Here is a 27,956-nt window from a genome sequence, read left to right on the forward strand (position 1 = left end):
AGAAGCACATTGGCCCATCTGACCCACCCAAAGCTGTCTTTGCCTGAGTGGCTCTCTTAGGACACCGGGACCTCTGCAGAGAAAGAGGGACGGAGCACAGATCCAAAGCTATGGTGATTCCAGTCAGTGAGGACAGAGGGCATCTCTGCTGGAGCACCCAGAGTTACCACCTTTCTATTATCACATTCCCATACAGGGGAGGTGAGCAGGGGGCAGTACTGTCACGACCATTTAAATTGTCAGATTTTCAGATCATTCTCTTACCACTGTAATAAACACCTGATCAGTCCCCTCATGCCCCTTTATATGCCACTAATGCCAGAGCCTCTCATGCCATTCCTATATATATGCCATCAGATCAGAGAAAGCCCCCTCATCATGTGCCCTTCTGGCAACTCATCATGTGCCCAACCCATAATCCCCTCAGGTAATGCTTTTTTATCCATAATCCATAAAATACACCGCAATCAACACAGCTCAAGTACATTATAATATATAGCTCTCATTGGGGGTAATTCAGAGTTGATCGTAGTTGTGCTCCCTACCTGCACAGCTCCTGCACGCTGGCAGGGAGCTACCCGTCGCTCTCTGGGTCACAGCGGCTGCAAGTGACATCACGCAGCCGCCGCGGCCCACCCCCGCACGGTCCGGGCACACATGCATTGCCCGGACCATGCCCCCAAAAACGGCAGCCCAACGCTGCCGGCCCGCCCAGCAAACGCCTCTGCCTGTCAATCAGGAAGAGGCGATCGCTGGGCTGAGATGCGGGTCGCATGCGCAGTTCAGACCTGATCGCCTGCTGTGCGAAAACGCACAGCAGCGTTCAGGTCTGAATTAGCCCCACTATGTGCTCTGATTGGTGACTGATCACTGCACAAAGCTAATTAATTGGGCAAGTGTGTGTAGGCGGAGTGAGAGTAATGGTGGACATGAGTGGAGGCATTTCTGTTAGCAGAGACTCTGCATGTCCATCTGAATACTAACATGGAGTACAGCGATAGGCGTCTTAGAAGGTATGTACATATCACATATACACATAGCTGACTGCACTGAGGTCACTTAGGCTCTTTAGAAAACAGCTTTTCCAGGTGCCAAATAGAAAGTCAGATACAGGCATGGGAAGAACGGCACTCCAGATCCATACAGAATATGGAAAACAGCAAACATGCTTTTCATCAGGATCACAAACAGAAAAAGCACTTACCTATCGTCCATATGACTCGACCAGTGTGACATCCATCAGGAGGTGCAGCCTATGCGTCCATAGCGACCAGCCGGCTTGCACTCCAGATAGGGGAACACCATCATTCCAGCAATACAGGTCTATGTATCAGAAACAAATAACCCAAAATGAAAAACTGATACCTCCACACACATAGTAAAACATACATTAGCACCCAAATAAAAACAGAAACCAAAAACACGGTATATAGAAGTACCAGAGAATACAAGATAGACAGATAAGAGGTACTAGATAAATACAAAATGGCCAAAATGCCTAGTATAGAAACACCATATAAAACTATAAAACTAGAACATCAAGGGCAAACAGAGTACAATGGTTACAAATAATCAGCAGAGTCTCTGAAAATGGAAATAATGTCAGAACAGGGCAATACAGAAGCAGGTTATATACATACTTGCCTACTTTTGAAAAAGCATTTCAGGGAGATTGTGAACGTAACACCTATCAGGGAAGACGTGTACTGCTACATCTGAGAGGCGTGTCATGAAAATGACTTAGATCCAAATGTAAATGAGCCACAAAGTTAGTAAGATCTACTTCTTGAAGAAAAGACACTGATATTTTGCAGGATTTGTTTGTGTATTGTATTCTACAAGAGCTTCCATATACTGTAAATAAACAAGAGAAATGAAATCGCACCTGAACTGTCAAAGTGATTACCATGCGATCAGGCGATAGATCGTATGATAATCACGTGATGGGCACGTCACCGCTGAGCGGGAGCGGCCTCCCGGCGGGTGCCCATCGCACATCGCAGTGCGATATATAGCATGTGTTTTTAAAAACACATGCAATCGCACTGCGATTCGTTAAATATTAAGTGCAGCACATACTATCTTGAGACGTGAGATTCGAAAGGTATTCGAAAGGTACCTAAAATGTGCATACAATCCTTTGATTTCTCTCACAGATGGGGTCGAAATCGAAGGTTAGCACCGATTATCTCACAATATGGGCACCATTATAAAGAGATATAGTGGAGAGAGATAAACTACCAGCCAATCAGCTCCTGCCATGTTACAGGCTGTGTTTGAAAAATAACAGGAGCTGATTGGTTGGTAGTTTATCGCTCTCCACTTTCTCTCTATCTATATCAGTGATGTGCGGTGGGGTGAGGCGTCCCTGATCTATATAGATCTGCTCTTCTATCTCCCTCATGTATGGTCTTAGGGATATGATTAATCATACAGTAATGTAGGGTGGCTAAAGTGTGATTTGCTTCTTTAAAATGGTGTGCCGCTGGTTGATCAGTCATTTTATCCTCCTGGGAAATTCCTTTTGCAGACTGATGTAACACCATACGTTCTTTAAATTTGTGGGTGGTCTGCTGAAAATATTGAAGCCCACATACAGTAAGCCAATTCTCGTCAGCAAATTCCCCAGGTGCCCATTAACTGATATGCTTGAGGGAGGTTCTGTCTCTTTAAACCAGTGGTTCTCAGTCTCAAACTCGACCCTCGCTCCCCAAACCGTGTACGTTTTCCAGGTCACCGAGCTGGTCAGAGGCGTAGGACCAACGATCACATTTTAAATCTGCCCTCTGGTGTAGAAAAATATATTAGTATAATATTTAAATAGTAATTTTTGCTATAATATTGTACTAATATTTCATATAAACTACTATTAAAATTGGAAAAAATAAGATTTTAAACCTACCGGTAAATCTCTTTCTCCTAGTCCGTAGAGGATGCTGGAGACTCCGTAAGGACCATGGGGTATAGACGGGCTCCGCAGGAGACATGGGCACTCTAAAGACTTTAGAATGGGTGTGCACTGGCTCCTCCCTCTATGCCCCTCCTCCAGACCTCAGTTAGAGAAACTGTGCCCAGAGGAGACGGACAGTACGAGGAAAGGATTTTTGTTAATCTAAGGGCAAGATTCATACCAGCCCACACCATCCACACCGTATAACCTGGAATATACGCAACCAGTTAACAGTATTAACAAAACAGCATCAGCCAACGACTGAACTTAACTGTAACATAACTATTATGTAAGCAACAACTATATACAAGTCTTGCAGAAATATGTCCGCACTGGGACGGGCACCCAGCATCCTCTACGGCAGGCATTCCCAACCACGGTCCTCAAGGCACACCAACAGTGCAGGTTTTAGTGATGTCCAGGCTGCAGCACAGATGGTTAAATCAAAATAACTGAGCTACTAATTAAGTCACCTGTGCTGCAGCCTGGATATCACTAAAACCTGCACTGTTGGTGTGCCTTGAGGACCGTGGTTGGGAATGACTGCTCTACGGACTAGGAGAAAAAGATTTACCGGTAGGTTTAAAATCTTATTTTCTCTTACATCCTAGAGGATGCTGGAGACTCCGTAAGAACCATGGGGATTATACCAAAGCTCCCAAACAGGCGGGAGAGTGCGGATGACTCTGCAGCACCGATTGAGCAAACATGAGGTCCTCATCAGCCAGGGTATCAAACTTGTAGAATTTTGCAAAAGTGTTTGAACCCGACCAAGTAGCTGCTCGGCAGCCGCCCAAGAACGGCCCACCTTCCTAGTTGAATGGGCCTTTATCGAATTTGGTAACGGCAATCCAGCCGTAGAATGAGCTTGCTGAATCGTGTTACAGATCCAGCGAGCAATAGTCTGCTTAGAAGCAGGAGCGCCAACCTTGTTGGCTGCATACAGGACAAACAGTGCCTCTGTTTTCCTAACCCGAGCCGTCCTAGCTACGTAAAATTTTAAAACCCTAACTACATCCAGGGACTTAGAATCCTCGAAGTCTCCCAAAGCCACCGGCACCACAATAGGTTGGTTCATATGAAACGATGAAACCACCTTAGGCAAAAAGTGAGGACGAGTCCTCAACTCTGCTCTATCCACATGGAAAATCAGATAGGGGCTTTTGTGAGACAAAGCCGCCAATTTGGACACCCGCCTTGCAGATGCCAAGGCCAACAACATGACCACCTTCCAAGTGAGAAAATGTAATTCAACCGTTTGAAGAGGTTCAAACCAGTGAGATTTTAGGAACCATAACACCACGTTAAGGTCCCATGGTGCCACTGGGGGCACAAAAGGGGGCTAATTGTGCAGCATTCCCTTTACAAAAGTCTGGACTTCTGGGAGAGAAGCCAATTCCTTCTGAAAGATCTGTAGAAAGTGGAGAAAACGGCCCAGGTGGAAATCTTCCGTAGGAGCATTCTTGACTTCACACCAAGATACATACTTCCTCCAGATATGGTGATAATGTTTCGCCGTCACCTCCTTCCTAGCCCTTATCAGAGTAGGGATGAATTCTTCCGGAATACCTTTCCCAGCTAGGATTCGGTGTTCAACCGCCATGCCGTCAAACGTAACCGCTGTAAGTCTTGGGACACGCAGGGCCCCTGCTGCAACAGGTCCTCCCTGAGAGGAAGAGGCCATGGATCTTCTGTGAGCATCTCCCGAAGATCCGAATATCAGGCCCTTCGAGGCCAATCTGGAACAATGAGTATTGTCTGCACTCTTTTCGTCTTATGATTCTCAATATTTTTGAGATGAGAGGAAGAGGAGGGAACACATAGACCGACTGAAACACCCATGGTGTCTACTGCTACTGCCTGAGGGTCCCTTGACCTGGCACAATTCCTCCGAAGCTTCTTATTGAGGCGTGACGCCATCATGTCTATTTGAGGAAGTCCCCAAAGACTTGTTATCTCTGTAAAAACTTCCCGATGAAGTCCCCACTCTCCTGGATGGAGATCGTGTCTGCTGAGGAAGTCTGCTTCCCAGTTGTCCACTCCCGGAATGAAGACTGCTGACAGAGCGCTTACGTGATTTTCCGGCCAGCGAAGAATCCTGGTGGCTTCCGCCATTGCCACGGTTTAAATGAGCCACGGCTGTGACATTGTCTGATTGAATCAGAACCGGTAGGTCGCAAAGAAGATTCTCCGCTTGTCGTAGGCCGTTGTATATGGCCCTTAATTCCAGTATGTTGATATGCAGACAAGCCTCCTGGCTTGACCATAGGCCCTGAAAGTTTCTTCCTAGTGTGACTGCTTCCCATCCTCAGAGGCTCGCGTCCGTGGTCACCAGAACCCAGTCTTGAATGCCGAACCTGCGACCCTCTAGAAGGTGAGTACTCTGCAGCCACCACAGGAGAGACACCCTGGCCCTGGGGGACAGGCTTATTTTCTGATGAATTTGAAGATGGAACCCGGACCACTTGTCCAGAAGGTCCCACTGAAATGTCCTCGCATGAAACCTGCCGAAGGGGATGGCCTCGTAGGTCGCCACCATTTTTCACAATACTCGAGTGCATTGATGGACTGACAATCTTGTCGGTTTTAACAGGTCTCTGACCATGTTCTGGAGTTCCTGGGCTTTTTCCATTGGGAGAAAAACCCTCTTTTGTAAAATCCCCCCCTTCCAGGCTGGAGATAACTGCCCGGAGCGATTCCATCTTGAATTTTAACTTTTTCAAGTACATGTTTAGGGATTTTAGATTTAGAATGGGCCTGACCGAGCCATCCGGTTTCGGAACCACAAACAGGGTTGAATAGTACCCCTTCCCCTGTTGAACTAGGGGAACCTTGACAACCACTTGTTGTTGACACAGTTTTTGAGTTGCAGCTAAAACTATCTCCCTTTCTGGGGAAGAAGCTGGTAACGCCGATTTGAAAAACCGGCGAGGAGGCACGTCTTCGAATTCCAGCTTGTATCCCTGGGATACAATTTCCATTGCCCAAGGATCCACGTCTGACTGAACCCAGACGTGGCTGAAGAGTCGAAGACGTGCCCCCACCGGCGCGGACTCCCTCAGTGGAGCCCCAGTGTCATGCGGTGGATTTAGTAGAAGCCGGGTGTTATGATTCCCGTACTCCAGACCAGAGGAGATCTTTATGGCAGAGGTCTGAGTACTGGAAGGATATGCTGGTACGGGAGCAGGAAAGCCTAGTAACCCCTGGCGCCCTAACTCCGTTGTCTCGCCCGTGTTATCAGAAATCCCCTGCGAGACTATGGTTGCTTGAGCCCATGGCAGCCGCGTTCGAAGGGCGGATTATGTCTGCCCAACCCCGATGCCCCCTCAGGTCTTAATGGGAGACAAAGGGAAATCCGAGACAGGGTGATAACAAGGGGCCCTCTGACTAAGCAACCAGGCCAGGGGTTACAAGCTATCTAACTTAAACCAAAAGTATGTGCGGACAAACCGCCAGGGAAAAGGACAACCAAAGATCCACTGATCCGTTACTCCTATCCAGCACCGCTGGATACCAGAGTGGATTTGTGGGAGCGGAATCCTCCGCAAAAGCTCCAGAACACAATAAACTAAATAATAAATAGTAGCGGTCAAGCCGCAACACACGGCTACGCCGCGACTCACGAACACCACAGGATGTTAAAGGTGCTCGGTCGGACTCCAGGAATAGATGACAAATTCCGAGTACTGGATCACTGAGGACAGGAACAACCGGGTTGAGCAGGACTGGAAACTCTCTGTAACTGACACAGCAAACAGGAAGCTATCACCGGCGTCTGTGAGAAGTCCTGAGAGTGCTTAAATTTGGGAGCCCTCCAATCATGATCCAGACAGGGTAATCACATAATGATGCCGTGCAGCTGCATGCTGCACGGCCAGAATACACAAGCACTGATTAATTAAGACCCAGCAACGGGGAACGCGGTCTGACCGTGGCGTCCCCGTTGCTAGGGTCTGAGCGGCTCCGTGCGCCCGGCGTCTAGTGTTGCTAGGGAGCCGGCGGCTGTCTGCCTGCGGCGTCCCTAGTTGCTAGGCGCCGGGCCGCACTGACGGGCGGACCCTCGGCGCCTAACAGTACCCCCCCCTTGAGGAGGGGTCAAGGAACCCCTAAGGCCAGGTTTCTGAGGAAATTCTCGAAAAAATGCCCCTTTGAGCCTCGGGGCATGGAGATCCTCATCCAGGACCCAAGACCTTTCTTCTGGACCATAACCTCTCCAATGTACCAAAAAATAAAGCCGACCCCGGGACAACTTGGAATCGAGAACCTTCTCCACTAAGAACTCCTGCTGACCCTGTACATCTATTGGTGATTTCCCCTGAGAGATCTTGCGAGGAAATCTACTGGACGAAACATATGGTTTTAACAAGGAGCAATGGAAGGTATTTCCGATCCGTAAAGTTTTTGGTAAACGTAACCGGAAAGCCACTGGAATGACTTTTTTGATAATATGAAATGGTCCAATAAATTTAGGACCCAATCTGGCTGAGGTTTGTCGAAGTTTAATGTTGCGAGTCGACAACCATACCCTATCTCCAACTTTAAAAGTGCACGGCCGCCGGAGCCTGTCAGAAAAATTTTTCTCCCGAAATGCCGCTTTTCTGAGAGCCAGGTGCACTTTTCTCCAAATGAGTTTGAGATGAGAGGTCAAGGTCAGTGAGGAGACAGAGGAATGTTGAAAAAAGGAATTAGCTCTGGGGTGAAAACCAAAAACTGTAAAAAATGGAGATACATTGGTGGAGGAATGACAGGCATTGTTGTAAGCAAACTCTGCAAACGGAAGAAACTCAGACCAGTCATTTTGGAGTTTGGCCGAGTACAAACGCAAATATTGTTTTAATGATTGATTAACTCGCTCAGTCTGCCCGTTGGATTGGGGATGGTAGCCAGACGTTAAAGATAATTTCATCTTTAATGAGGCACAAAAAGACTTCCAAAATTGTGCAATGAATTGTGGACCCCGATCAGAAACAATATCAGTGGGTAACCCATGGAGTCTGAAAACATGGCGGAGGAACAAGACTGCCAATCCCTGGGCAGATGGCAATCGGGGAAGAGCAATGAAATGGGCCATTTTGCTAAAACGGTCCACTACCACCCATATGACTCGGCATCCGGCTGACAGAGGGAGGTCCACCACAAAATCCATGGAAATATGAGACCATGGCCTAAGAGGAACATTCAAGGGCATAAGTTGACCGATAGGCAAGGAACGGGGAACCTTATGCTGTGCACAGACCTGACAAGAAAAAACAAACTCCTTAATGTCTTTGGAAAGACCAGGCCACCATACCGAGCGGGAAACTAATTCAAAAGTTTTAGCGATCCCCGGATGCCCGGCAACCTTGCTATCATGAAACTCCGTCAAAACCGTTGCTCTCAAAAACTCGGGGACAAAAAGACGACCAGCAGGAGTATTTCCAGGAGCTTGATGTTGAAGCTGCTTTAACTGGGTAAATAAATCTTGTGTGATACCTGCCCGAATGACTGAAGACGGAAGTATGGGAGTAACAGGACTGTTGTCTTGAACTGGAAGAAAACTGCGTGACAGGGCATCTGCCTTGGTATTCTTGGAACCTGGCCTGAAGGTGATAATGAACTTGAAACGAGTAAAAAATAAAGCCCAACGAGCTTTTTGTGATCAGTCAAAACTGAAATGGTATGAGTGGCTCCTTCAAGCCAATGCCTCCACTCCTCAAAAGCCCATTTAATAGCCAGTAATTCCCGGTTACCAACATCGTAGTTGGATTCAGCAGATGAGAATTTCCTGGACATAAAGGCACAAGGATGTAATTCCAGGGAATCCGGATCCTTCTGAGATAGGATAGCCCCTACTCCAACCTCCGAGGCATCAACCTCAACAATGAAAGGCAATTCTGGGTTGGGATGTCTGAGGACCGGGGCTGAGACAAAGGCTTGTTTCAAGGACTGAAAAGAGAACTCCGCTTCACGTGACCAGTTGGTAGGATCTGCTCCCTTTTTAGTCAGTGCCACAATGGGAGCAACTAGGTCAGAGAAAGAGTGAATAAATCTTCTATAGTAATTCGCAAACCCTAAAAGCGCTGAATTGCTTTTAAATTGGTGGGTTGCGCCCAACTAAGGATGGCTTGGAGCTTCTTTGGTTCCATACAGAATCCCCGAGGGGAAATAATGTACCCTAAAAAGGATACCTCCGTGACATGAAATTCACACTTCTCCAGCTTGGCATATAGGTGATTTTCACGTAATTTTTTTAGAACCTGACGCACCTGGGTAACATGTTGTTCAATAGAGTCAGAATATATCAAAATATCGTCTAAGTAGACTACAACGAATCTTCCAAGAAATTCACGGAGCACATCGTTAATGAGATCCTGGAAAACTGCCGGAGCGTTGGACAGGCCGAATGGCATAACCAGATACTCATAGTGGCCTGATTGAGTACTGAATGCCGTTTTCCACTCATCCCCTGACTTGATTCTGATGAGGTTATATGCTCCTCTCAGGTCAATCTTAGAAAAAATCACAGCCGAACGTAGCTGATCAAAGAGGACAGAAATCAGCGGCAAAGGGTAGGTATTCTTTACTGAGATTTTATTCAAGGCTCTAAAGTCAATGCAAGGTCTGAGTGATCCATCCTTCTTCTCCACGAAGAAGAAGCCTGCACTTAAAGGGGATTTAGATGGCCTGATAAATCCTTTCCCTAGGCTTTCTTTAACATACTCATTCATGGCCACAGTTTCAGGTCCGGACAATGCATATAACCTTCCCTTAGGCAAAGTGGCACCAGGAATTAACTCGATAGCACAATCATAAGGCCTATGGGGAGGCAGAATATCCGCATTGCCCTTGGAAAATACATCAACAAAATCCTGGTATTCCACAGGAATGGGTGCGGGAATGACAGCAGCTATTCTGATGGGAAGCGTAATACATTCCTTATTACAGATGGTACCCCATTGTAAGATCTCCCCCGACTGCCAATCAATGATGGGATTATGAAAGGCCAGCCAAGGGTGACCCAGAACCACAGGAACTGCTGGGCAATGGGTAAGGAAAAACTCAATCTTTTCAGAATGCAGAGCTCCTACCGAAAGTAGAACAGGAGGTGTACAGAGAGAAATAACCCCATTGGACAAGGGACTCCCATCTAAACCATGCATGGTGATACACCTACCCAAGGCTAATTGAGGAATACCTAAGGCCTTAGCCCATGTTAAATCCATAAAGTTCCCTGCAGCTCCACTGTCCACAAAAGCCGAGACCGAGGAACAGAGGCTGCCAAAGGAAACTTTAGCTGGAACCAACAGTGAATTATTTGAGGAGATAAGCTGCAGACCAAAGTGAACCCCCTCACAACTCACTTGGTCGAGGCGTTTCCCGACTTGTTCGGACAACTACGGGCAAAATGTCCCTTACCCCCACAGTATAAACAAAGACCAGAATTTTGCCTTCTGGTTCTTTCTTCAGGAGACAGTTTGGAGAGGCCTATCTGCATGGGCTCCTCTATGTCCACAGGAATGGAAAAAACACAAGGAGAAGACCCGACAGATGCTCCTTTTTCAGCCCTCCGCTCTCTGAGACGACGATCAATCTTAATAGAGAGCTCCATGAGTTTATCGAGAGTCTCAGGAGCGGGATACTGAAGGAGACTGTCTTTTATAGACTCGGATAAGCCGAGGCGAAACTGACTGCGCAGGGCTGGGTCATTCCATCCACAGTCGTTCGACCAACGGCGAAACTCCGTACAATAAATCTCTGCGGGATTCCTACCCTGTCTGAGAGCACGCAACTGACTCTCGGCGGATGCCTCTCTATCAGGGTCGTCATACAATAGCCCTAAAGACCCCAGAAAGGCGTCTTTAGACAATAAAGCCGGATCGTCTGTCTTTAAGCCAAAATCCCAGGTCTGAGGATCCCCCTGTAGCAAAGAAATAATAATTCCTACCCGCTGAGATTCCGTACCTGAGGAGACTGGTCTTAAACGAAAATACAGTTTACAAGACTCTTTAAAATTAAAAAACTGCTTTCTATCCCCAGAAAAACGGTCAGGCAGATGCATTTTTGGTTCAGGAATGACCCTCGGGGAAGTCCGTAACAGATCTTCCTGTGACCTCACCCGAAGGGACAGATCTTGAACCATCTGAGTAAGCTCTTGAATCTGGCTAACTAAAAGCTGGCCAGGATTTGGCCCAACACCGGAGGGATTCATGAGGCTGACAAATCTCCCAACAGAATAAGGGAAAAAATTAACTCCTGTTTAATTTTAAATTTTAGTTAGGCCGGTGATAATGTTATGATTCCCGTACTCCAGACCAGAGGAGATCTTTATGGCAGAGGTCTGAGTACTGGAAGGATATGCTGGTACGGGAGCAGGAAAGCTTAGTAACCCCTGGCGCCCTAACTCCGTTGTCTCGCCCGTGTTATCAGAAAGCCCCTGCGAGACTATGGTTGCTTGAGCCCATGGCAGCCGCGTTCGAAGGGCGGATTATGTCTGCCCAACCCCGATGCCCCCTCAGGTCTTAATGGGAGACAAAGGGAAATCCGAGACAGGGTGATAACAAGGGGCCCTCTGACTAAGCAACCAGGCCAGGGGTTACAAGCTATCTAACTTAAACCAAAAGTATGTGCGGACAAACCGCCAGGGAAAAGGACAACCAAAGATCCACTGATCCGTTACTCCTATCCAGCACCGCTGGATACCAGAGTGGATTTGTGGGAGCGGAATCCTCCGCAAAAGCTCCAGAACACAATAAACTAAATAATAAATAGTAGCGGTCAAGCCGCAACACACGGCTACGCCGCGACTCACGAACACCACAGGATGTTAAAGGTGCTCGGTCGGACTCCAGGAATAGATGACAAATTCCGAGTACTGGATCACTGAGGACAGGAACAACCGGGTTGAGCAGGACTGGAAACTCTCTGTAACTGACACAGCAAACAGGAAGCTATCACCGGCGTCTGTGAGAAGTCCTGAGAGTGCTTAAATTTGGGAGCCCTCCAATCATGATCCAGACAGGGTAATCACATAATGATGCCGTGCAGCTGCATGCTGCACGGCCAGAATACACAAGCACTGATTAATTAAGACCCAGCAACGGGGAACGCGGTCTGACCGTGGCGTCCCCGTTGCTAGGGTCTGAGCGGCTCCGTGCGCCCGGCGTCTAGCGTTGCTAGGGAGCCGGCGGCTGTCTGCCTGCGGCGTCCCTAGTTGCTAGGCGCCGGGCCGCACTGACGGGCGGACCCTCGGCGCCTAACACCGGGGAGGACTTCTGCTCCTGGGAACTAGCCGTAGCAGGCATTCTTTTCCCTCTACCCTTACCTCTGGCGAGGAAGGAAGAGCCCGACCTCTTCTGGACTTATGCGGCCGAAAGGATTGCATCTGATATTGAGCTGTTTTCTTTGCTGTCGGGAACATAAAGTAAAAAAGGTAGCTAGCTGTGGAAACCAGGTCCGCGAGACCTTCACCAAATAAAACCTCACCCTTGTAAGGCAAAACTTCCACATGCCTCTTTGAGTCGGCATCACCCGTCCATTGGCGGGTCCACAGGGCACGCTAGCAGAAATCGCCATGGCGTTGGCTCTCGAACCTAGCAGCCCAATGTCTCTCTGAGCGTCTCTCATATATAAGACTGCGTCTTTAATGTGACCTAAGGTCAATAAAATGGTATCCCTATCTAGGGTATCAATGTCAGCTGAAAAGGTATCCGTCCAAGCTGCTACAGCGCTACAAACCCAAGCCGACGCTATTGCCGGTCTGAGCAAAGCACCCGTATGTGTATAAATTGATTTTAAAGTAGTTTCCTGTCTGCGATCAGCAGGATCCTTGAGGGCTGTCGTGTCTGGAGACGGGAGCGCCACCTTCTTGGACAAGCGCGTTAAAGCTTTGTCCACTCTGGGCGATGATTCCCACCGTACCCTGTCCTGTGACGGGAAAGGATACGCCATAAGAATCCTCTTGAGAATCTGCAGTTTTTTGTCTGGAGTTTCCCAAGCTTTTTCAAATAACGTGTTCAGCTCATGAGATGGGGAAAGGTTACCTCAGGTTTCTTTTCCTTAAACATGCATAACCTCGTGTCAGGGACAGAGGGGTCATCTGCGATATGCAAAACATCTTTTATTGCAATAATCATATGATGAATACTTTTAGCCACCCTTGGGTGTAACCTCGCATCATCGTAGTCGACACTGGAGTCAGAATCCGTGTCGGTATCGGTGTCTGCTACTTGGGACAGGGGACGTTTCTGAAACCCTGAAGGGCCCTGTGACACAGTCAAAACCATGGATTGACTCCCTGTTTTATCCCTGGACTCTGCTTTGTCCAATCTCTTATGTAATAAAGCCACATTTGCATTTAAAACATTCCACATATCCAACCAATCAGGTGTCAGCGTTGCCGATGGAGACACCACAATCATCTGCTCCACCTCCTCATTAGATGAGCCTTCCGCTTCAGACATGCCGACACACAAGTACCGACACCCCCACACACTCAGGGATATATCTATATGGAGACAGTCCCCCAATAAGACCCTTTGGAGAGACAGAGAGAGAGTATGCCAGCACACACCCAGCGCCACCTGACACTGGAATAAAATCCAAGCCAGTATAGCGCTTTTATATAAATATAGATATATACAATCACTGCGCCAATTAAATGTGCCCCCCCCCCCTCTTCTTTGCCCTCTGTAACCGTATTCAGCAGGGAAGAGTCCGGGGAGCCAGCTTCTCTGCAGTGTGCTGTGCAGAAAATGGCGCTGCTTAGTGCTGGAGGATCAAGCTCCGCCCCCTCCGCGGCGGACTTCAGTCCCACTCAAATTATTTATACTGGCGGGGGTTTATTAATATACTGCCTCCGCAGTATCTACTCTAAATGCCAGTGCCCCTTGAGGCTTATATTGCTGCCCAGGGCGCCCCCCCTGCGCCCGCTGTGTGTGTATGTGTGGGAGCAAAGTCTTTTGCCGCCTTTGAAGTCTTCTTTTCTTCTTAATACTCACCTGGCTTCTATCTTCCGGCTCTGTGAGGAGGACGGTGGCACGGCTCCGGGACGAACGGCGAGGGTGAGACCTGCGTTCCGACCGTCTGGAGCTAATGGTGTCCAGTAGCCTAAGAAGCAGAGCCTATCATTTAAGTAGGTCTGCTTTTCTCCCCTCAGTCCCACGATGCAGGGAGCCTGTTGCCAGCAGTGCTCCCTGAAAATAAAAAAGCTAACAAAAAGTATTTTTCAGAGAAACTCAGGAGAGCTCCCCTGCAGTGCACCCAGTCTCTTCTGGGCACAGGATCTAACTGAGGTATGGAGGAGGGGCATAGAGGGAGGAGCCAGTGCACACCCATTCTAAAGTCTTTAGAGTGCCCATGTCTCCTGCGGAGCCCGTCTATACCCCATGGTCCTTACGGAGTCTCCAGCATCCTCTAGGACGTAAGAGAAAAATGTGTATTATAGTTTAAAGTAATTATGCAAAAATAAAAAAATAATGGGACTTCCACGTGACCTATTAGGCTTTGGGATGGGTTCTACTTCTAAATAAAGTAAAACAGTTATACGAGTCTCATACTTATCTCTTTTCGATAACATCAAGCAAGCAAGTCAGACATATGGGGACATAAGTACTTCTGGCGAACAGAGCTAGACAAAACCTGATTCAGGAGGGTCCTACATACCATGTCCAAGTATAATCTCTCTGGTGGCTCTCCTCAACGCAGTAATTTCCATCTTAGTTTGGCTTCCTATGGCTCATATGTCGTCTATTTCCGTCACCGATCGACTATTTCCATCTCCCTTCGGCTCTGCCAGTTCCCGTCGCTTCGGCTTGGTTAGGCTCCTCTGCATGTAGCCATAGAGATCATTGTGTCTTATAAGCCTTGAGTCCTGTTGGAGAAAGAGCGCTATATAAATAAAATTATTATTATTATTATTATTATTATTATTATAACCAATGCAGGGAAATGGCACTGATGTTCCTATTTGAATGTATGTATCTCTGACTTTTTTCCCCCCCAGAATGTAACAGCTACATAATGGGGGTAAGGTGCAATGAGCTTGCGAAGGAGAACCATCCTGCCATGACCTTGGTGAAAATCCTCGGGGCCGTGGAAAGCCCAAACGGCAACGTCTGAAATTGGTAATGAGAACGGGAACAATGACCCTCTGTTGACACAATTTTTGTATTGCTGCCAACACCAGCTCCCTGTCCGGAAGAGACACTGGTAAGGCCGAAATGAAAAACCGGTGAAGGGGCACCTCCCGAAACTCCAGCTTGTATCCCTGAGACACGATCTCTAGGACCCAAGGATCCAGGTCTGATTGAATCCAGACCTGACTGAAGACTCGCAGACGGCCCCCCACCGGTCCGGACTCCCCCAGGGAAGCCCCAGCGTCATGCAGTGGACTTGGTAGAGGCAGGGGAGGACTTTTGGTCCTGGGCGCCGGACACGGCAGGCGACTTCCTTCCCCTTCCTCTACCCTTAGAAGCGAGCCAGGACCAACCCTTTCCCACGCCTGTATTTATTGGGACGAAAGGACTGTATCTGCTGATGTGGTGCCTTCTTGTGTTGTGTGGGAACATAGGGAAGAAAAGAGGACTTACCCGCCGTCGCGGTAGAGACTAGGTCCGCCAAGCCGTCCCCAAACAAGACATTACCATTGAATGGTAAAGCTTCCATAGCTCTCTTGGAGTCGGCATCAGCATTCCATTGATGGATCCACAACGCCCTCCTGGCCGATATCGACATGGCATTGGCTCTTGATCCCAAGAGACAAACATCCCTCACCGCATCCTTCAGGTAATCTGCGGCGTCCTTGATATAACCAAGAGTCAAAAGAACATTATCTTTATCAAGGGTATCCATATCATTAGCTAAATTCTCAGCCCATTTAGCAATAGCACTACTCACCCATACCGACACCACCGCAGGTCTGAGCAATGCACCCGAATTAGCGAAAATGGACTTCAGAGACGTCTCCAGCTTGCGAACCGCCGGATCCTTGAGAGCTGCCATGTCAGGAGACGGAAGCGCCACTTTCTTAGACAAACGAGATAGAGCTTTGTCAACATTTGGAGATGATTCCCATTTTTCCCTGTCATCAGAGGGGAAAGGATACGCCATGTAAATCCTCTTGGGAATCTGCCACCTCTTGTCCGGCAACCCCCAAGCCTTTTCACAAAGAGTATTCATTTCATGAGAGGGAGGAAACGTCACCTCAGGTTTTTTTCCCTTAAACAAGCAAATCCTTGTTTCCTGTACCGCAGGTTCATCAGAAATGCGTAAAAATAAGAATTTACTCACCGGTAATTCTATTTCTCGTAGTCCGTAGTGGATGCTGGGAACTCCGTAAGGACCATGGGGGAATAGCGGGCTCCGAAGGAGGCTGGGCACTCTAGAAAGATCTTAGACTACCTGGTGTGCACTGGCTCCTCCCACTATGACCCTCCTCCAAGCCTCAGTTAGGTACTGTGCCCGGACGAGCGTACACAATAAGGAAGGATTTTGAATCCCGGGTAAGACTCATACCAGCCACACCAATCACACCGTACAACTCGTGATATGAAACACAGTTAACAGTATGAAACAATAGAGCCTCTCAACAGATGGCTCAACAATAACCCGATTTAGTTAACAATAACTATGTACAAGTATTGCAGATAAACCGCACTTGGGATGGGCGCCCAGCATCCACTACGGACTACGAGAAATAGAATTACCGGTGAGTAAATTCTTATTTTCTCTAACGTCCTAGTGGATGCTGGGAACTCCGTAAGGACCATGGGGATTATACCAAAGCTCCCAAACGGGCGGGAGAGTGCGGATGACTCTGCAGCACTGAATGAGAGAACTCCAGGTCCTCCTCAGCCAGGGTATCAAATTTGTAGAATTTTGCAAACGTGTTTGCCCCTGACCAAGTAGCTGCTCGGCAAAGTTGTAAAGCCGAGACCTCTCGGGCAGCCGCCCAAGACGAGCCCACCTTCCTTGTGGAATGGGCATTGACAGATTTTGGCTGTGGCAGGCCTGCCACAGTATGTGCAAGCTGAATTGTACTACAAATCCAACGAGCAATAGTCTGCTTAGAAGCAGGAGCACCCAGCTTGTTAGGTGCATATAGGATAAACAGCGAGTCAGATTTTCTGACTCTAGCCGTTCTGGAAACATATATTTTCAGTGCCCTGACCACGTCTAGCAACTTGGAGTCCTCCAAGTCCCTAGTAGCCTAGGCACCACAATAGGCTGGTTCAGGTGAAACGCTGACACCACCTTTGGGAGAAACTGGGGACGAGTCCTCAATTCTGCCCTATCCATATGGAAATTCAAATAAGGGCTTTTACAAGACAAAGCCGCCAACTTTGATACTCGCCTGGCAGAAGCCAAGGCCAATAACATAACCACCTTCCACGTGAGATATTTCAGATCCACGGTTTTTAGTGGTTCAAACCAATGTGATTTTAAGAAACTCAACACCACGTTGAGATCCCAAGGTGCCACAGGAGGCACAAACGGGGGCTGACTCTGCAGCACTCCTTTTATAAATGTCTGAACTTCAGGTACTGAAGCTAGTTCTTTTTGAAAGAAAATCGACAGAGCCGAGATCTGTACCTTAATGGAACCCAATTTAAGGCCCATAGTCACTCCTGCTTGCAGGAAATGCAGAAATCGACCTAGTTGAAATTCCTCTGTTGGGGCCCTTTCGGCCTCACACCATGCAACATATTTTTGCCATATGTGGTGATAATGAGTTGCTGTAACCTCTTTCCTGGCTTTAGTAAGCGTAGGAATGACTTCCTCCGGAATGCCCTTTTCCTTCAGGATCCGGCGTTCAACCGCCATGCCGACAAACGCAGCCGCGGTAAGTCTTGGAACAGACAGGGCCCCTGCTGCCGCAGGTCCTGTCTGAGTGGCAGAGGCCATGGGTCCTCTGATATAAATTCTTGAAGTTCTGGGTACCAAGCTCTTCTTGGCCATCCACGAGTATCGTTCTTACTCCTCGCCTTCTTATTATTCTCAGTACCTTTGGTATGAGAGGCAGAGGGGAGAACACATAAACCGACTGGTACACCCACGGTGTTACCAGAGCGTCCATAGCTATCGCCTGAGGGTCCCTTGACCCGGTGCAATATCTTTTATAGCTTTTTGTTGAGGCGGGACGCCATCATGTCCACCTGTGGCCTTTCCCAATGGTGTACAATCCTATTGGAAGACTTCTGGAGGAAGTCCCCATTCTCCCGGGTGGAGGTCGTGTCTGTTGAGAAGATCTGCTTCCCAGTTGTCCACTCCGGGAATGAACACTGCTGACAGTGCTAACACATGATTTTCCGCCTATCGGAGAATCCTTGTGGCTTCTGCCATCGCCATCCTGCTTCTTGTGCCGCCCTGTTGGTTTACATGGGCGACTGCCGTGATGTTGTCTGATTGGATCAGTACCGGCTGGTTTTGAAGCAGAGGCCTTGCCGGCCTCAGGGCATTGTAAATGGCCCTCAGGTCCAGAATATTTATGTGTAGGGAAATAACCTGACTTGACCAAAGTCCCTGGAAATTTCTTCCCTGTGTGACTGCCTCCCAGCCTCAAAGGCTGGAATCCATGGTCACTAGGACCTAGTCCTGTATGCCGAACCTGCGGCCCTCTTGAAGATGGGCACTCTGCAGCCACCACAGTAGAGATACCCTGGTCCTTGGAGACAGGGTTATCAGCCTATGCATCGGAAGATGCGATCCGGACCACTTGTCCAACAGGTCCCTCTGAAAAGTTCTTGTATGGAACCTGCCTAATGGGATTGCTTCGTAGGAAGCTACCATTTTTCCCAGGACTCGCGTGCAATGATGCACCGCTACCTATTTTGGCTTCAGGAGGTCTCTGACTAGAGATGACAACTCCTTGGCTTTCTCCTCCGGGAGAAACACTATTTCTGGTTTATGTCCAGAACCATCCCCAGGAACAGTAGACGTGTCATAGGAACCAGCTGTGACTTTGGACTGTTTAGAATCCAACCATGCTGTTGTAGCACTTTCCAAAATAGTGCTACCCCGACTACCAACTGCTCCTTGGACCTCGCCCTTATAACGAGATTGTCCAAGTACGGGATAATTACAACTCCCTTTTTTTGAAGGAGTATCAACATTTCGGCCATTACCTTGATAAAACACCCTCGGTGCCATATACAGTCCAAACGGCAGTGTCTGGACTTGGTAATGGTAATCCTGTACCACAATCTGAGGTACTCCTGGCGAGGATGGTAAATGGGGACATGCAGGTAAGCATCCTTGATGTCCCAGGATACCATGTAATCCCCCTCGTCCAGGCTTGGAATAACCGCCCTGAGCGATTCCATCTTGAACTTGAATTTTTGTGTTCAAGGATTTTAAATATAAAATGGGTCACACCGAACCATGCGGTTTCTGTACCCCAACCCGTGTGGAATAGTAACCCCGTCCTTGTTGAAGTAGGGGCACCTTGAGTATTACCTGCTGGGAATACCGCTTATTAATTGCCTCTAGCACAGCCTCCCTGCCTGAGGGAGTTGTCAGCAAGGCATATTTTAGGAAACGGCTGGGGGGAGACATCTCGAATTCCAGCTTGTACCCCTGAAATACTACTTGAAAGAAACAGGGATCCACCTGTGAGCGAGCCCACTAATTGCTGAAATTTTTGAGACGGCCCCCCACCGTACCTGGCTACACCTGTGGAGCACCCGCGTCATGGTGTGGCCTCACAGGAGGCGGGGGAAGAATCTTGATTCTGGGAACAGGCTGACTGGTGCAGCTTTTTTCCCTCTACCCTTGTCTCTGTACAGAAAGGAAGCGCCATTTGACCCGCTTGCTTTTCTGAAGCCGAAAGGACTGTACCTTTGTCTGTGAGGAAACCTGAGGTAAAATTATTTCTTCCCAGCAGTTGCTGTGGATACGAGGTCCCAGAGACCATCCCCAAATAATTCCTCACCCTTATAAGGCTCTCTATGCGCTTTTTAAGTCAGCATCACCTGTCCAGTGACAGGTCTCTAATATCCTCCTGACAGAATGGACATTACATTTATTTTGGATGCCAGTCGGCAAAATATCCCTCTGTGCATCCCCCATATATAAGACGACGTCTTTAATATGTTTTTATGTTTGCCAACTAGTATCCCTGTTTGACAGGGTCACCGACCACGCTGCAGCAGCACTATCTGCAGGTCTCAGTCTAGTACCTGAGTGTGTAAATACAGACTTCAGGATAGCCTCCTGTTTTTTATCAACAGGTACCTATTAAAGTGGCCGTATCCTAAGACGGCAGTGCCACCTTTTTTGACAAACGTGTGAGCGCCTTATCCACCCTAGGGGATATCTCCCAGCGTAACTTATCCACCTGGCGGGAAAGGGTACGCCATCAGTAACTTTTTATAAATTACCAGTTTCTTAACGGGGGAACCCACGCTTTCACACACTTCATTTATTCATCTGATGGGGGAACAAAACACTGCCTGTTTTTTCTCCCCAAACCTAAAACCCATTTTTAGAGGTGCTTGGGTTAAAGTCAGAAATGTATAACACATTTTTTATTGCCGGGATCACGTCACGGATGTTCCTAGTGGATTGTGTATATGTCTCCACCTTGTCGACACTGGAGTCAGACTCCGTGTCGACATCTGTGTCTGCCATCTGAGAGAGCGGGCGTTTTTGAGCCCCTGATGGCCTTTGAGACGCCTGGGCAGGCGCGGGCTGCGAAGCCGGCTGTCCCACAGCTGTTACGTCATCCACCCTTTTATGTAAGGAGTTGACACTGTCGGTTAATACCTTTCACCTATCCATCCACTCTGGTGTCGGCCCCACAGGGGGCGACATCACATATATCGGCCTCTGTTCTGTCACCATATAAGCCTCCTCATTCAACATGTCGACACAGCCGTACCGACACACCGCAGACACACAGGGAATGCTCTAAACGAGGACAGGACCCACAATAGCCCTTTGGGGGGACAGAGTAAGAGTATGCCAGCACACACCAGAGCGCTATATATATACAGGGACTAACTGAGTTATGTCCCTAATAGCTTTTATATAATATACTGTATACAGTGCCAATTTTAATGCCCCCCCTCTCTTTTCCCTCTTACTGTACTGTAGAATTGCAGGGAAGAGCCAGGGAGCTTCCCTCCAGCCGAGCTGTGAGGGAAAAATGGCGCCAGTGTGCTGAGGAGATAGGCTCCGCCCCTTTTTCGCGGCCCATTCTCCCGTTTTTTATGGAATTCTGGCAGGGGTATTTACCTCATATATAGCCCCTGGGGCCATATATTGAGGTATTTTAGCCAGCCAAGGTGTTTTTATTGCTGCCTCAGGGCGCCCCCCCCCAGCGCCCTGCACCCTCAGTGACCGGAGTGTGAAGTGTGTGAGAGGAGCAATGGCGCACAGCTGCAGTGCTGTGCGCTACCTTGGTGAAGACAGAGTCTTCATGCCGCCGATTTTCCGGACCATCTTCTTGCTTCTGGCTCTGTAAGGGGGACGGCGGCGCGGCTCCGGGACCGAACATCAAGGCTGGGCCTGCGGTCGATCCCTCTGGAGCTAATGGTGTCCAGTAGCCTAAGAAGCCCAATCCGGCTGCAAGCAGGCGAGTTCGCTTCTTCTCCCCTTAGTCCCTCGCTGCAGTGAGCCTGTTGCCAGCAGGTCTCACTGAAAATAACAAATTCTAAGACTATAACTTTCTAAGAGCTCAGGAGAGCCCCTAGTGTGCATCCAACCTCGGCCGGGCACGAAATCTAACTGAGGCTTGGAGGAGGGTCATAGTGGGAGGAGCCAGTGCACACCAGGTAGTCTAAGATCTTTCTAGAGTGCCCAGCCTCCTTCGGAGCCCGCTATTCCCCCATGGTCCTTACGGAGTTCCCAGCATCCACTAGGACGTTAGAGAAACATCTATTATAGCCACAATCATGTATTGAATACTCTTCACTAAATGTGGATGCAAAGCAGCCTCAGTGAAATCGACCTCGGAATCAGAGTCCGTGTCGGTAGCAGTATCTACCACTTGTGTAAATGGCCGCTTTTGCAATCCTGATGGGGTCTGCACCCGAGACAAAGCCTCCTCTATGGACTTTTTCCACACCTGCGTCTGTGACTCTGACTTATCCAATCTCTTTGATAAAGAAGCTACATTCGTATTGATTGTACTTAGCAATGTGAGTAAATCAGGTGTCGGCTGCGTCGACAGGGCCAAATCTTGACCCGCATCCGCTCCCCCAACAACCTCCTCCGGTGAATAACATTCAGCCTCAGACATGCCGACACGTATTACCGACACACAGAATGTCTCAGCTAGGGGACAGGCCCACAATGAAGCCCAGATAGAGGACACAGAGGGAGTATGCCAGCTCACACCCCAGTGCCCCAATATCCCGTCAAGGGATATATGTGACCAGCGCTGCTTAAATTATAATAAAAATGCTCCACAACTGCGCCCCCCCCCCCCCCCCCTTCGATTAGCTCCCCGTTACTTGAGAGAAGCAGTGGAGGTCCCGGGCCAGCGTCTCCTTCAGCCGCGTGTGGAGGAGAAAATGGCGCTGTGAGCCGCGCGGCTAAGCTCTGCCCCTTCCCGGCGCACTTCAGCCCGCCAGATTTTAAAAATTGAAAATGTCGGCGGGGGTCTGCGAATCGGTGCCGAGGCACCGAAAATGCTTCTGCCGGCTCCTGGACCCCAGTAACATGCTGCCCTGGGCGCCCCCCCCAGCGCCCTGTGAGTGCCGTTAGTGATAGTGTGTGGAAGCATGGAGCGCAGCGTTACCACTGTGCTGTACCTGGTTACTGAAGTCTTCTGCCGTCCTGAAGTCTTCTGTTCTTCTCATACTCACCCGACTTCTTTCTTCTGGCTTTCGTGAGGGGGTGACGGCGCGGCTCCGGGAACAAGCAGCTAGGCGCACCAAGTGATCGAACCCTCTGGAGCTAATGGTGTCCAGTAGCCGAGAAGCAGAGCCCTTAAACTAAGAAGAAGTAGGTTATGCTTCTCTCCCCTCACTCCCACTCTGCAGGGAGCCTGTAGCCAGCAGGTCTCTCTGAAAATAAAAAACCTAACAAAAGTCTTTTCAAGAGAAACTCTGTAGAGCTCCCCTAGTGAGTGTCCAGTCAGTCCTGGGCACAAAGTCTAACTGAGGTCTGGAGGAGGGGCATAGAGGGAGGAGCCAATTCACAACCAGTTTAAGTCTTTATAGTGTGCCCAAGCTCCTGCGGATCCTGTCTATACCCCATGGTCCTTTTGGAGTCCCCAGCATCCTCTAGGACGTAAGAGAAATAACATTTTGTAATTACATTTCCTCTTCCCCCCTTTTACCATATGTAAGTAAGCCATACTTGCCTACCTAACCTGACCCTCTCCATGAGGGAGAAAATGCTCTCTCCATGAGGGAGAAAATGCTCTGTTCCTGGACTTTCCTGGCAGGGCCGTAACTACGTGTGTGCCAAGGGGGCTTGGCACACAGCGCAGTTGCCCTGGGAGCGCAACGGCCAGCGGCATGTAATGAGTCAAATTGACTCATTACATGCCGCCTCTGTGTGCGCCGTGCGCGGCTGGAGGGAGAGGAGACCAGCGCCGGGTTCAAGGAGGAGGAGGGAGGGGGAGCAGGGAGCCGCAGCAGCGCTATTTGATTGGTAGTAAGCGCCGCTGCAGCATCCCCCTCTCCTTCTGTATTGGCTGCCCGGCGCTGCTATGGATGCTGGGATGAAGGAACCGCATCCCAGCATCCATAGCAGCGCCGGGCAGCCAATACAGAAGGAGAGGGGGATGCTGCAGCGGCGCTTACTACCAATCAAATAGCGCTGCTGCGGCTCCCTGCTCCCCCTCCCTCCTCCTCCTTCTCATCTCACTGCACCGAGAGGGAGATCCAAGCACGAGGAGCCTGTCAGCGGGGAGAAGGTAAGTATATCCCTCTCTCTCTTTCTCTCTTTCTTTCTCTCTCTCTCTCTCTCTCAGGGGGACACCGTCTGCCGCAATGTGTAAAAAGGGGGGGTCCTGGCTGCCGCAATGTGTAAAAAGGGGGGGTCCTGGCTGCCACAATGTGTAAAAAGGGGGGTCCTGGCTGCCGCAATGTGTAAAATGGGGTCCTGGCTGCCGCAATGTGTAAAAAGGGGGGGTCCTGGCTGCCGCAATGTGTAAAAAGGGGGGGTCCTGGCTGCCGCAATGTGTAAAATGGGGTCCTGGCTGCCGCAATGTGTAAAATGGGGTCCTGGCTGCCGCAATGTGTAAAAAGGGGGGGTCCTGGCTGCCGCAATGTGTAAAAAGAGGGGGTCCTGGCTGCCGCAATGTGTAAAAAGGGGTCCTGGCTGCCGCAATTTGTAAAAAGGGGGCCTGGCTGTCGCAATGTGTAAAGAGGGGGGGTCCTGGCTGCCGCAATGTGTAAAATGGGGTCCTGGCTGCCGCAATGTGTAAAATGGGGTCCTGGCTGCCGCAATGTGTAAAAAGGGGGGTCCTGGCTTCCGCAATGTGTAAAAAGGGGGGGTCCTGGCTGCCGCAATGTGTAAAATGGGGTCCTGGCTGCCGCAATGTGTAAAAAGGGGTCCTGGCTGCCGCAATTTGTAAAAAGGGGGCCTGGCTGCCGCAATGTGTAAAGAGGGGTCCTGGCTGCCGCAATGTGTAAAAAGGGGTCCTGGCTGCCGCAATGTATAAAAAGGGGTCCTGGCTGCCGCAATGTGTAAAATGGGGTCCTGGCTGCCGCAATGTATAAAAAGGGGTCCTGGCTGCCGCAATGTGTAAAATGGGGTCCTGGCTGCCGCAATGTGTAAAAAGGGGGCCTGGCTGCCGCAATGTGTAAAGAGGGGGCCTGGCTGCCGCAATGTATAAAAAGGGGGTCTGACTGCTGCAATGTGTAAAAAGGGGGCCTGGCTGCCGCAATGTGTAAAATGGGGTCCTGGCTGCCGCAATGTGTAAAAAGGGGTCCTGGCTGCCGCAATTTGTAAAAAGGGGGCCTGGCTGCCGCAATGTGTAAAGAGGGGTCCTGGCTGCCGCAATGTGTAAAAAGGGGTCCTGGCTGCCGCAAAGTATAAAAAGGGGTCCTGGCTGCCGCAATGTGTAAAATGGGGTCCTGGCTGCCGCAATGTGTAAAAAGGGGGCCTGGCTGCCGCAATGTGTAAAGAGGGGGCCTGACTGCCGCAATGTATAAAAAGGGGGTCTGACTGCCGCAATGTGTAAAAAGGGGGCCTGGCTGCCGCAATGTGTAAAATGGGGTCCTGGCTGCCGCAATGTGTAAAAAGGGGTCCTGGCTGCCGCAATTTGTAAAAAGGGGGCCTGGCTGCCGCAATGTGTAAAGAGGGGTCCTGGCTGCCGCAATGTGTAAAAAGGGGTCCTGGCTGCCGCAATGTATAAAAAGGGGTCCTGGCTGCCGCAATGTGTAAAATGGGGTCCTGGCTGCCGCAATGTGTAAAAAGGGGGCCTGGCTGCCGCAATGTGTAAAGAGGGGGCCTGGCTGCCGCAATGTGTAAAAAGGGGTCCTGGCTGCCGCAATGTGTAAAAAGGGGGCCTGGCTGCCGCAATGTATAAAAAGGGGGTCTGACTGCCGCAATGTGTAAAAAGGGGGCCTGGCTGCCGCAATGTGTAAAAAGGGGTCCTGGCTGCCGCAATGTGTAAAAAGGGGGACGCTGTCTGCTGTAATGTATAAAAGGGGCTCTACCTGGTGTAGTGGCGCTACTGTGCAGCGTAATTTGAATAATGTAGATTACTGTGCACCGTAGTATGAATTGCTGTTATTTTGTGGCCACGCCCCTTCCCCGTGAAGCCACACCCCTATAAATTTTCGGCGCGCCTACGGCGCGCACTGCCCCTATCTTACATGGGGAGGGGGGGGCGCCACTGTAGTTTCTTACACACAGCGCTAAAATGGCTAGTTACGGCACTGTTTCCTGGTAATGTATGATTGCCATCACCTGTGGTGAGCTAGTTAATATAAGAAAGGTGTTTTACTACAGGTGACGTAATCATACATTACCAGGAAAGTCCAGGAACAGAGCATTTTCTCCCTCATGGAGAGGGTCAGGTAGGCAAGTATGTTGTAAGCCAATTCTCCTCAGCAAATTCCTCAGGTGCCCATTAACTGATATGCTTGGGGGAAGTTCTGTCTCTTTAAACCAGTGGTTCTCAGTCTGAAACTCGGTCCTCGCTCCCCAAACTGTGCACGTTTTTCAGGTCACCGAGCTGGTCAGAGGCGCAGGAATGACGATCACATTTTAAATCTGCCCTCTGGTGTAGAAAAATATATTAGTAATAGTATTAGTGAAATAGTAATTTTTGCTATAATATTGTACTAATATTTCATATAAACTACTATTAAAATTGGGAAAAAAATGTGTATTATAGTTTAAAGTAATTATGCAAAAATAAAAAAATAAAGGGACGTCCACGTGGCCTATTAGGCTTTGGGGTGGGTTCTACTTCTAAATAAAGTAAAACAGTTATATGAGTCTCATACTTATCACTTTTCGATAACATCAAGCAAGCAAGTCAGACATTTGGGGACATAAGTACTTCTGGCGAACAGAGCTAGACAAAACCTGATTCAGGAGGGTCCTACATGCCATGTCCAAGTATAATCTCTCTGGTGGTTCTCCTCAACCCCTCGGTAATTTCCGTCTCAGTTCGGCTTCCTATGGCTCATACGTCGTCTATTTCCGTCACCGATCGACTATTTCCGTCTCCCTTCGGCTCTGCCAGCTCCCGTCGCTTCGGCTTGCCTAGGCTCCTCTGCTCCCGGTTGTCTCCAGTCGCCTGCCGCTAGCTGTCTACCGGCTCGTTCTCACCTGTGAAATGCAGGCCATAAAATGCGTGGTAGTGGGTGATGGGTGAGTGCTTGTTGTTGTACGGTGTGCTGTGACCCGTCGGGTGTATGGTGATGCAGAGGCGGAGCCCGGGTCTCATTATCCTGTATCATCCTCGCTGCAACCTCTCGGTGCATGAAATATTTCCCATCACATGTTGTATGTTTGCTGCACATGCTGATATTCCTCATACATACATGTATTAGACTCTATTCTCCTGCCGCAGGTGTATCATTACATCATCTGATCTGTACACACTGCACATGTACATCACATCCTACAGACTCAATATACATATGGATTCACATACATCATCAGAGGTGTTTCTTATAGAGACGGTGCTTTAAATGCAGGCATGTAATATACATGCACATACTAATATACATTACATGCACATACTGTACTGATAGCACAATAGGTACATGTACAACATTCCAGTAAGTATGCTCTGTATATACAGTGTATACCTTGTAACTGAGCTCATTTATTAAGCAGCCCTATATATTATTAACACTGACATGTATTTGGCCAAGTCACTTATGTATGTATGTTATACTGTATGTGTCTAACGCTATACTATATTCAATTGGTACCTAATGAGAAAACTAGGAAATTATGCATATATCCCAGTTATACAGCAGTTATGATGTGATATAAAAATATTTGGTGTATTCCCCACTTGTCATACATGCGCTGTGTGATATAACAGTATACCTTGTCAGTCATTTGTGAAACGCACATTGCCTGGGCATTTGTTGCATGCATACGTACAGAACATGCTCCCATTCTGTTTGGATATAAATGTGCAAAAATGTAAAAGCACACATAAGTGTCCTATATTCCGCTTACTAGTGGACCACACCCTTAATTCATTATGTAATAAGATGTGATATATATTAGTTACTTTTAATAAATCACTTTTATACATTTTAGTTTAGTATAATGAAATGTACACTGTAATGCTCACGCTCTCCTGTATAGAATGTGCTTTGATGACGCCCCATTGAGTGAAAGGAAATGGGTGTTGTGTGGATTAACTGCCACTTGAAGTTCACTAAGTAACTGATTCCACTAAACGGAATCTATTTTTTTCCCTTTTGGGGGCAGAAGCAGCATCACTGTGTATGTAAGATGCCCTGGTTTGCAGGGCTCAACCCATCAATAGGAGGAGCCTCGCACCTTCTGGGAGTCGCTGCCACCTTTTCGTGCCAACCAATGCCTACATCACAATAATGGCATAAATATGTACCGTAGTTCCAGATATTGCTTCATT

General features: G+C 48.8%; 1 protein-coding gene and 1 long non-coding RNA gene across 3 annotated transcripts in view; one reads left to right on the plus strand and one right to left on the minus strand.

Moving 5' to 3' along the window:
• Positions 1-1,209: 1,209 nt before the first annotated feature.
• On the minus strand, positions 1,210-26,962 carry LOC135056280 (uncharacterized). 2 transcript variants are annotated; one of them, XR_010243941.1, is made up of 3 exons: positions 26,420-26,962; positions 14,591-14,798; positions 1,210-1,323 (listed from the first exon to the last, which is right to left on the minus strand). It is a non-coding gene; the product is annotated as an uncharacterized LOC135056280 (long non-coding RNA). The 2 variants fall into 2 exon arrangements; XR_010243942.1 differs by lacking the exon at positions 26,420-26,962 and adding an exon at positions 15,517-16,189.
• RAC3 (Rac family small GTPase 3) overlaps positions 26,516-27,956 on the plus strand; it is a 39,789-nt gene continuing 38,348 nt past the window's right edge. The window contains exon 1 of the mRNA XM_063961231.1: positions 26,516-26,707. Within this exon, the coding sequence (XP_063817301.1) occupies positions 26,673-26,707 (35 nt within the window). The 5' untranslated portion in view covers positions 26,516-26,672. The remainder of the gene's footprint in view (positions 26,708-27,956) is intronic.

This window comes from Pseudophryne corroboree, chromosome 3 (assembly GCF_028390025.1).
Source record: "Pseudophryne corroboree isolate aPseCor3 chromosome 3, aPseCor3.hap2, whole genome shotgun sequence".
Taxonomy (NCBI): domain Eukaryota; kingdom Metazoa; phylum Chordata; class Amphibia; order Anura; family Myobatrachidae; genus Pseudophryne; species Pseudophryne corroboree.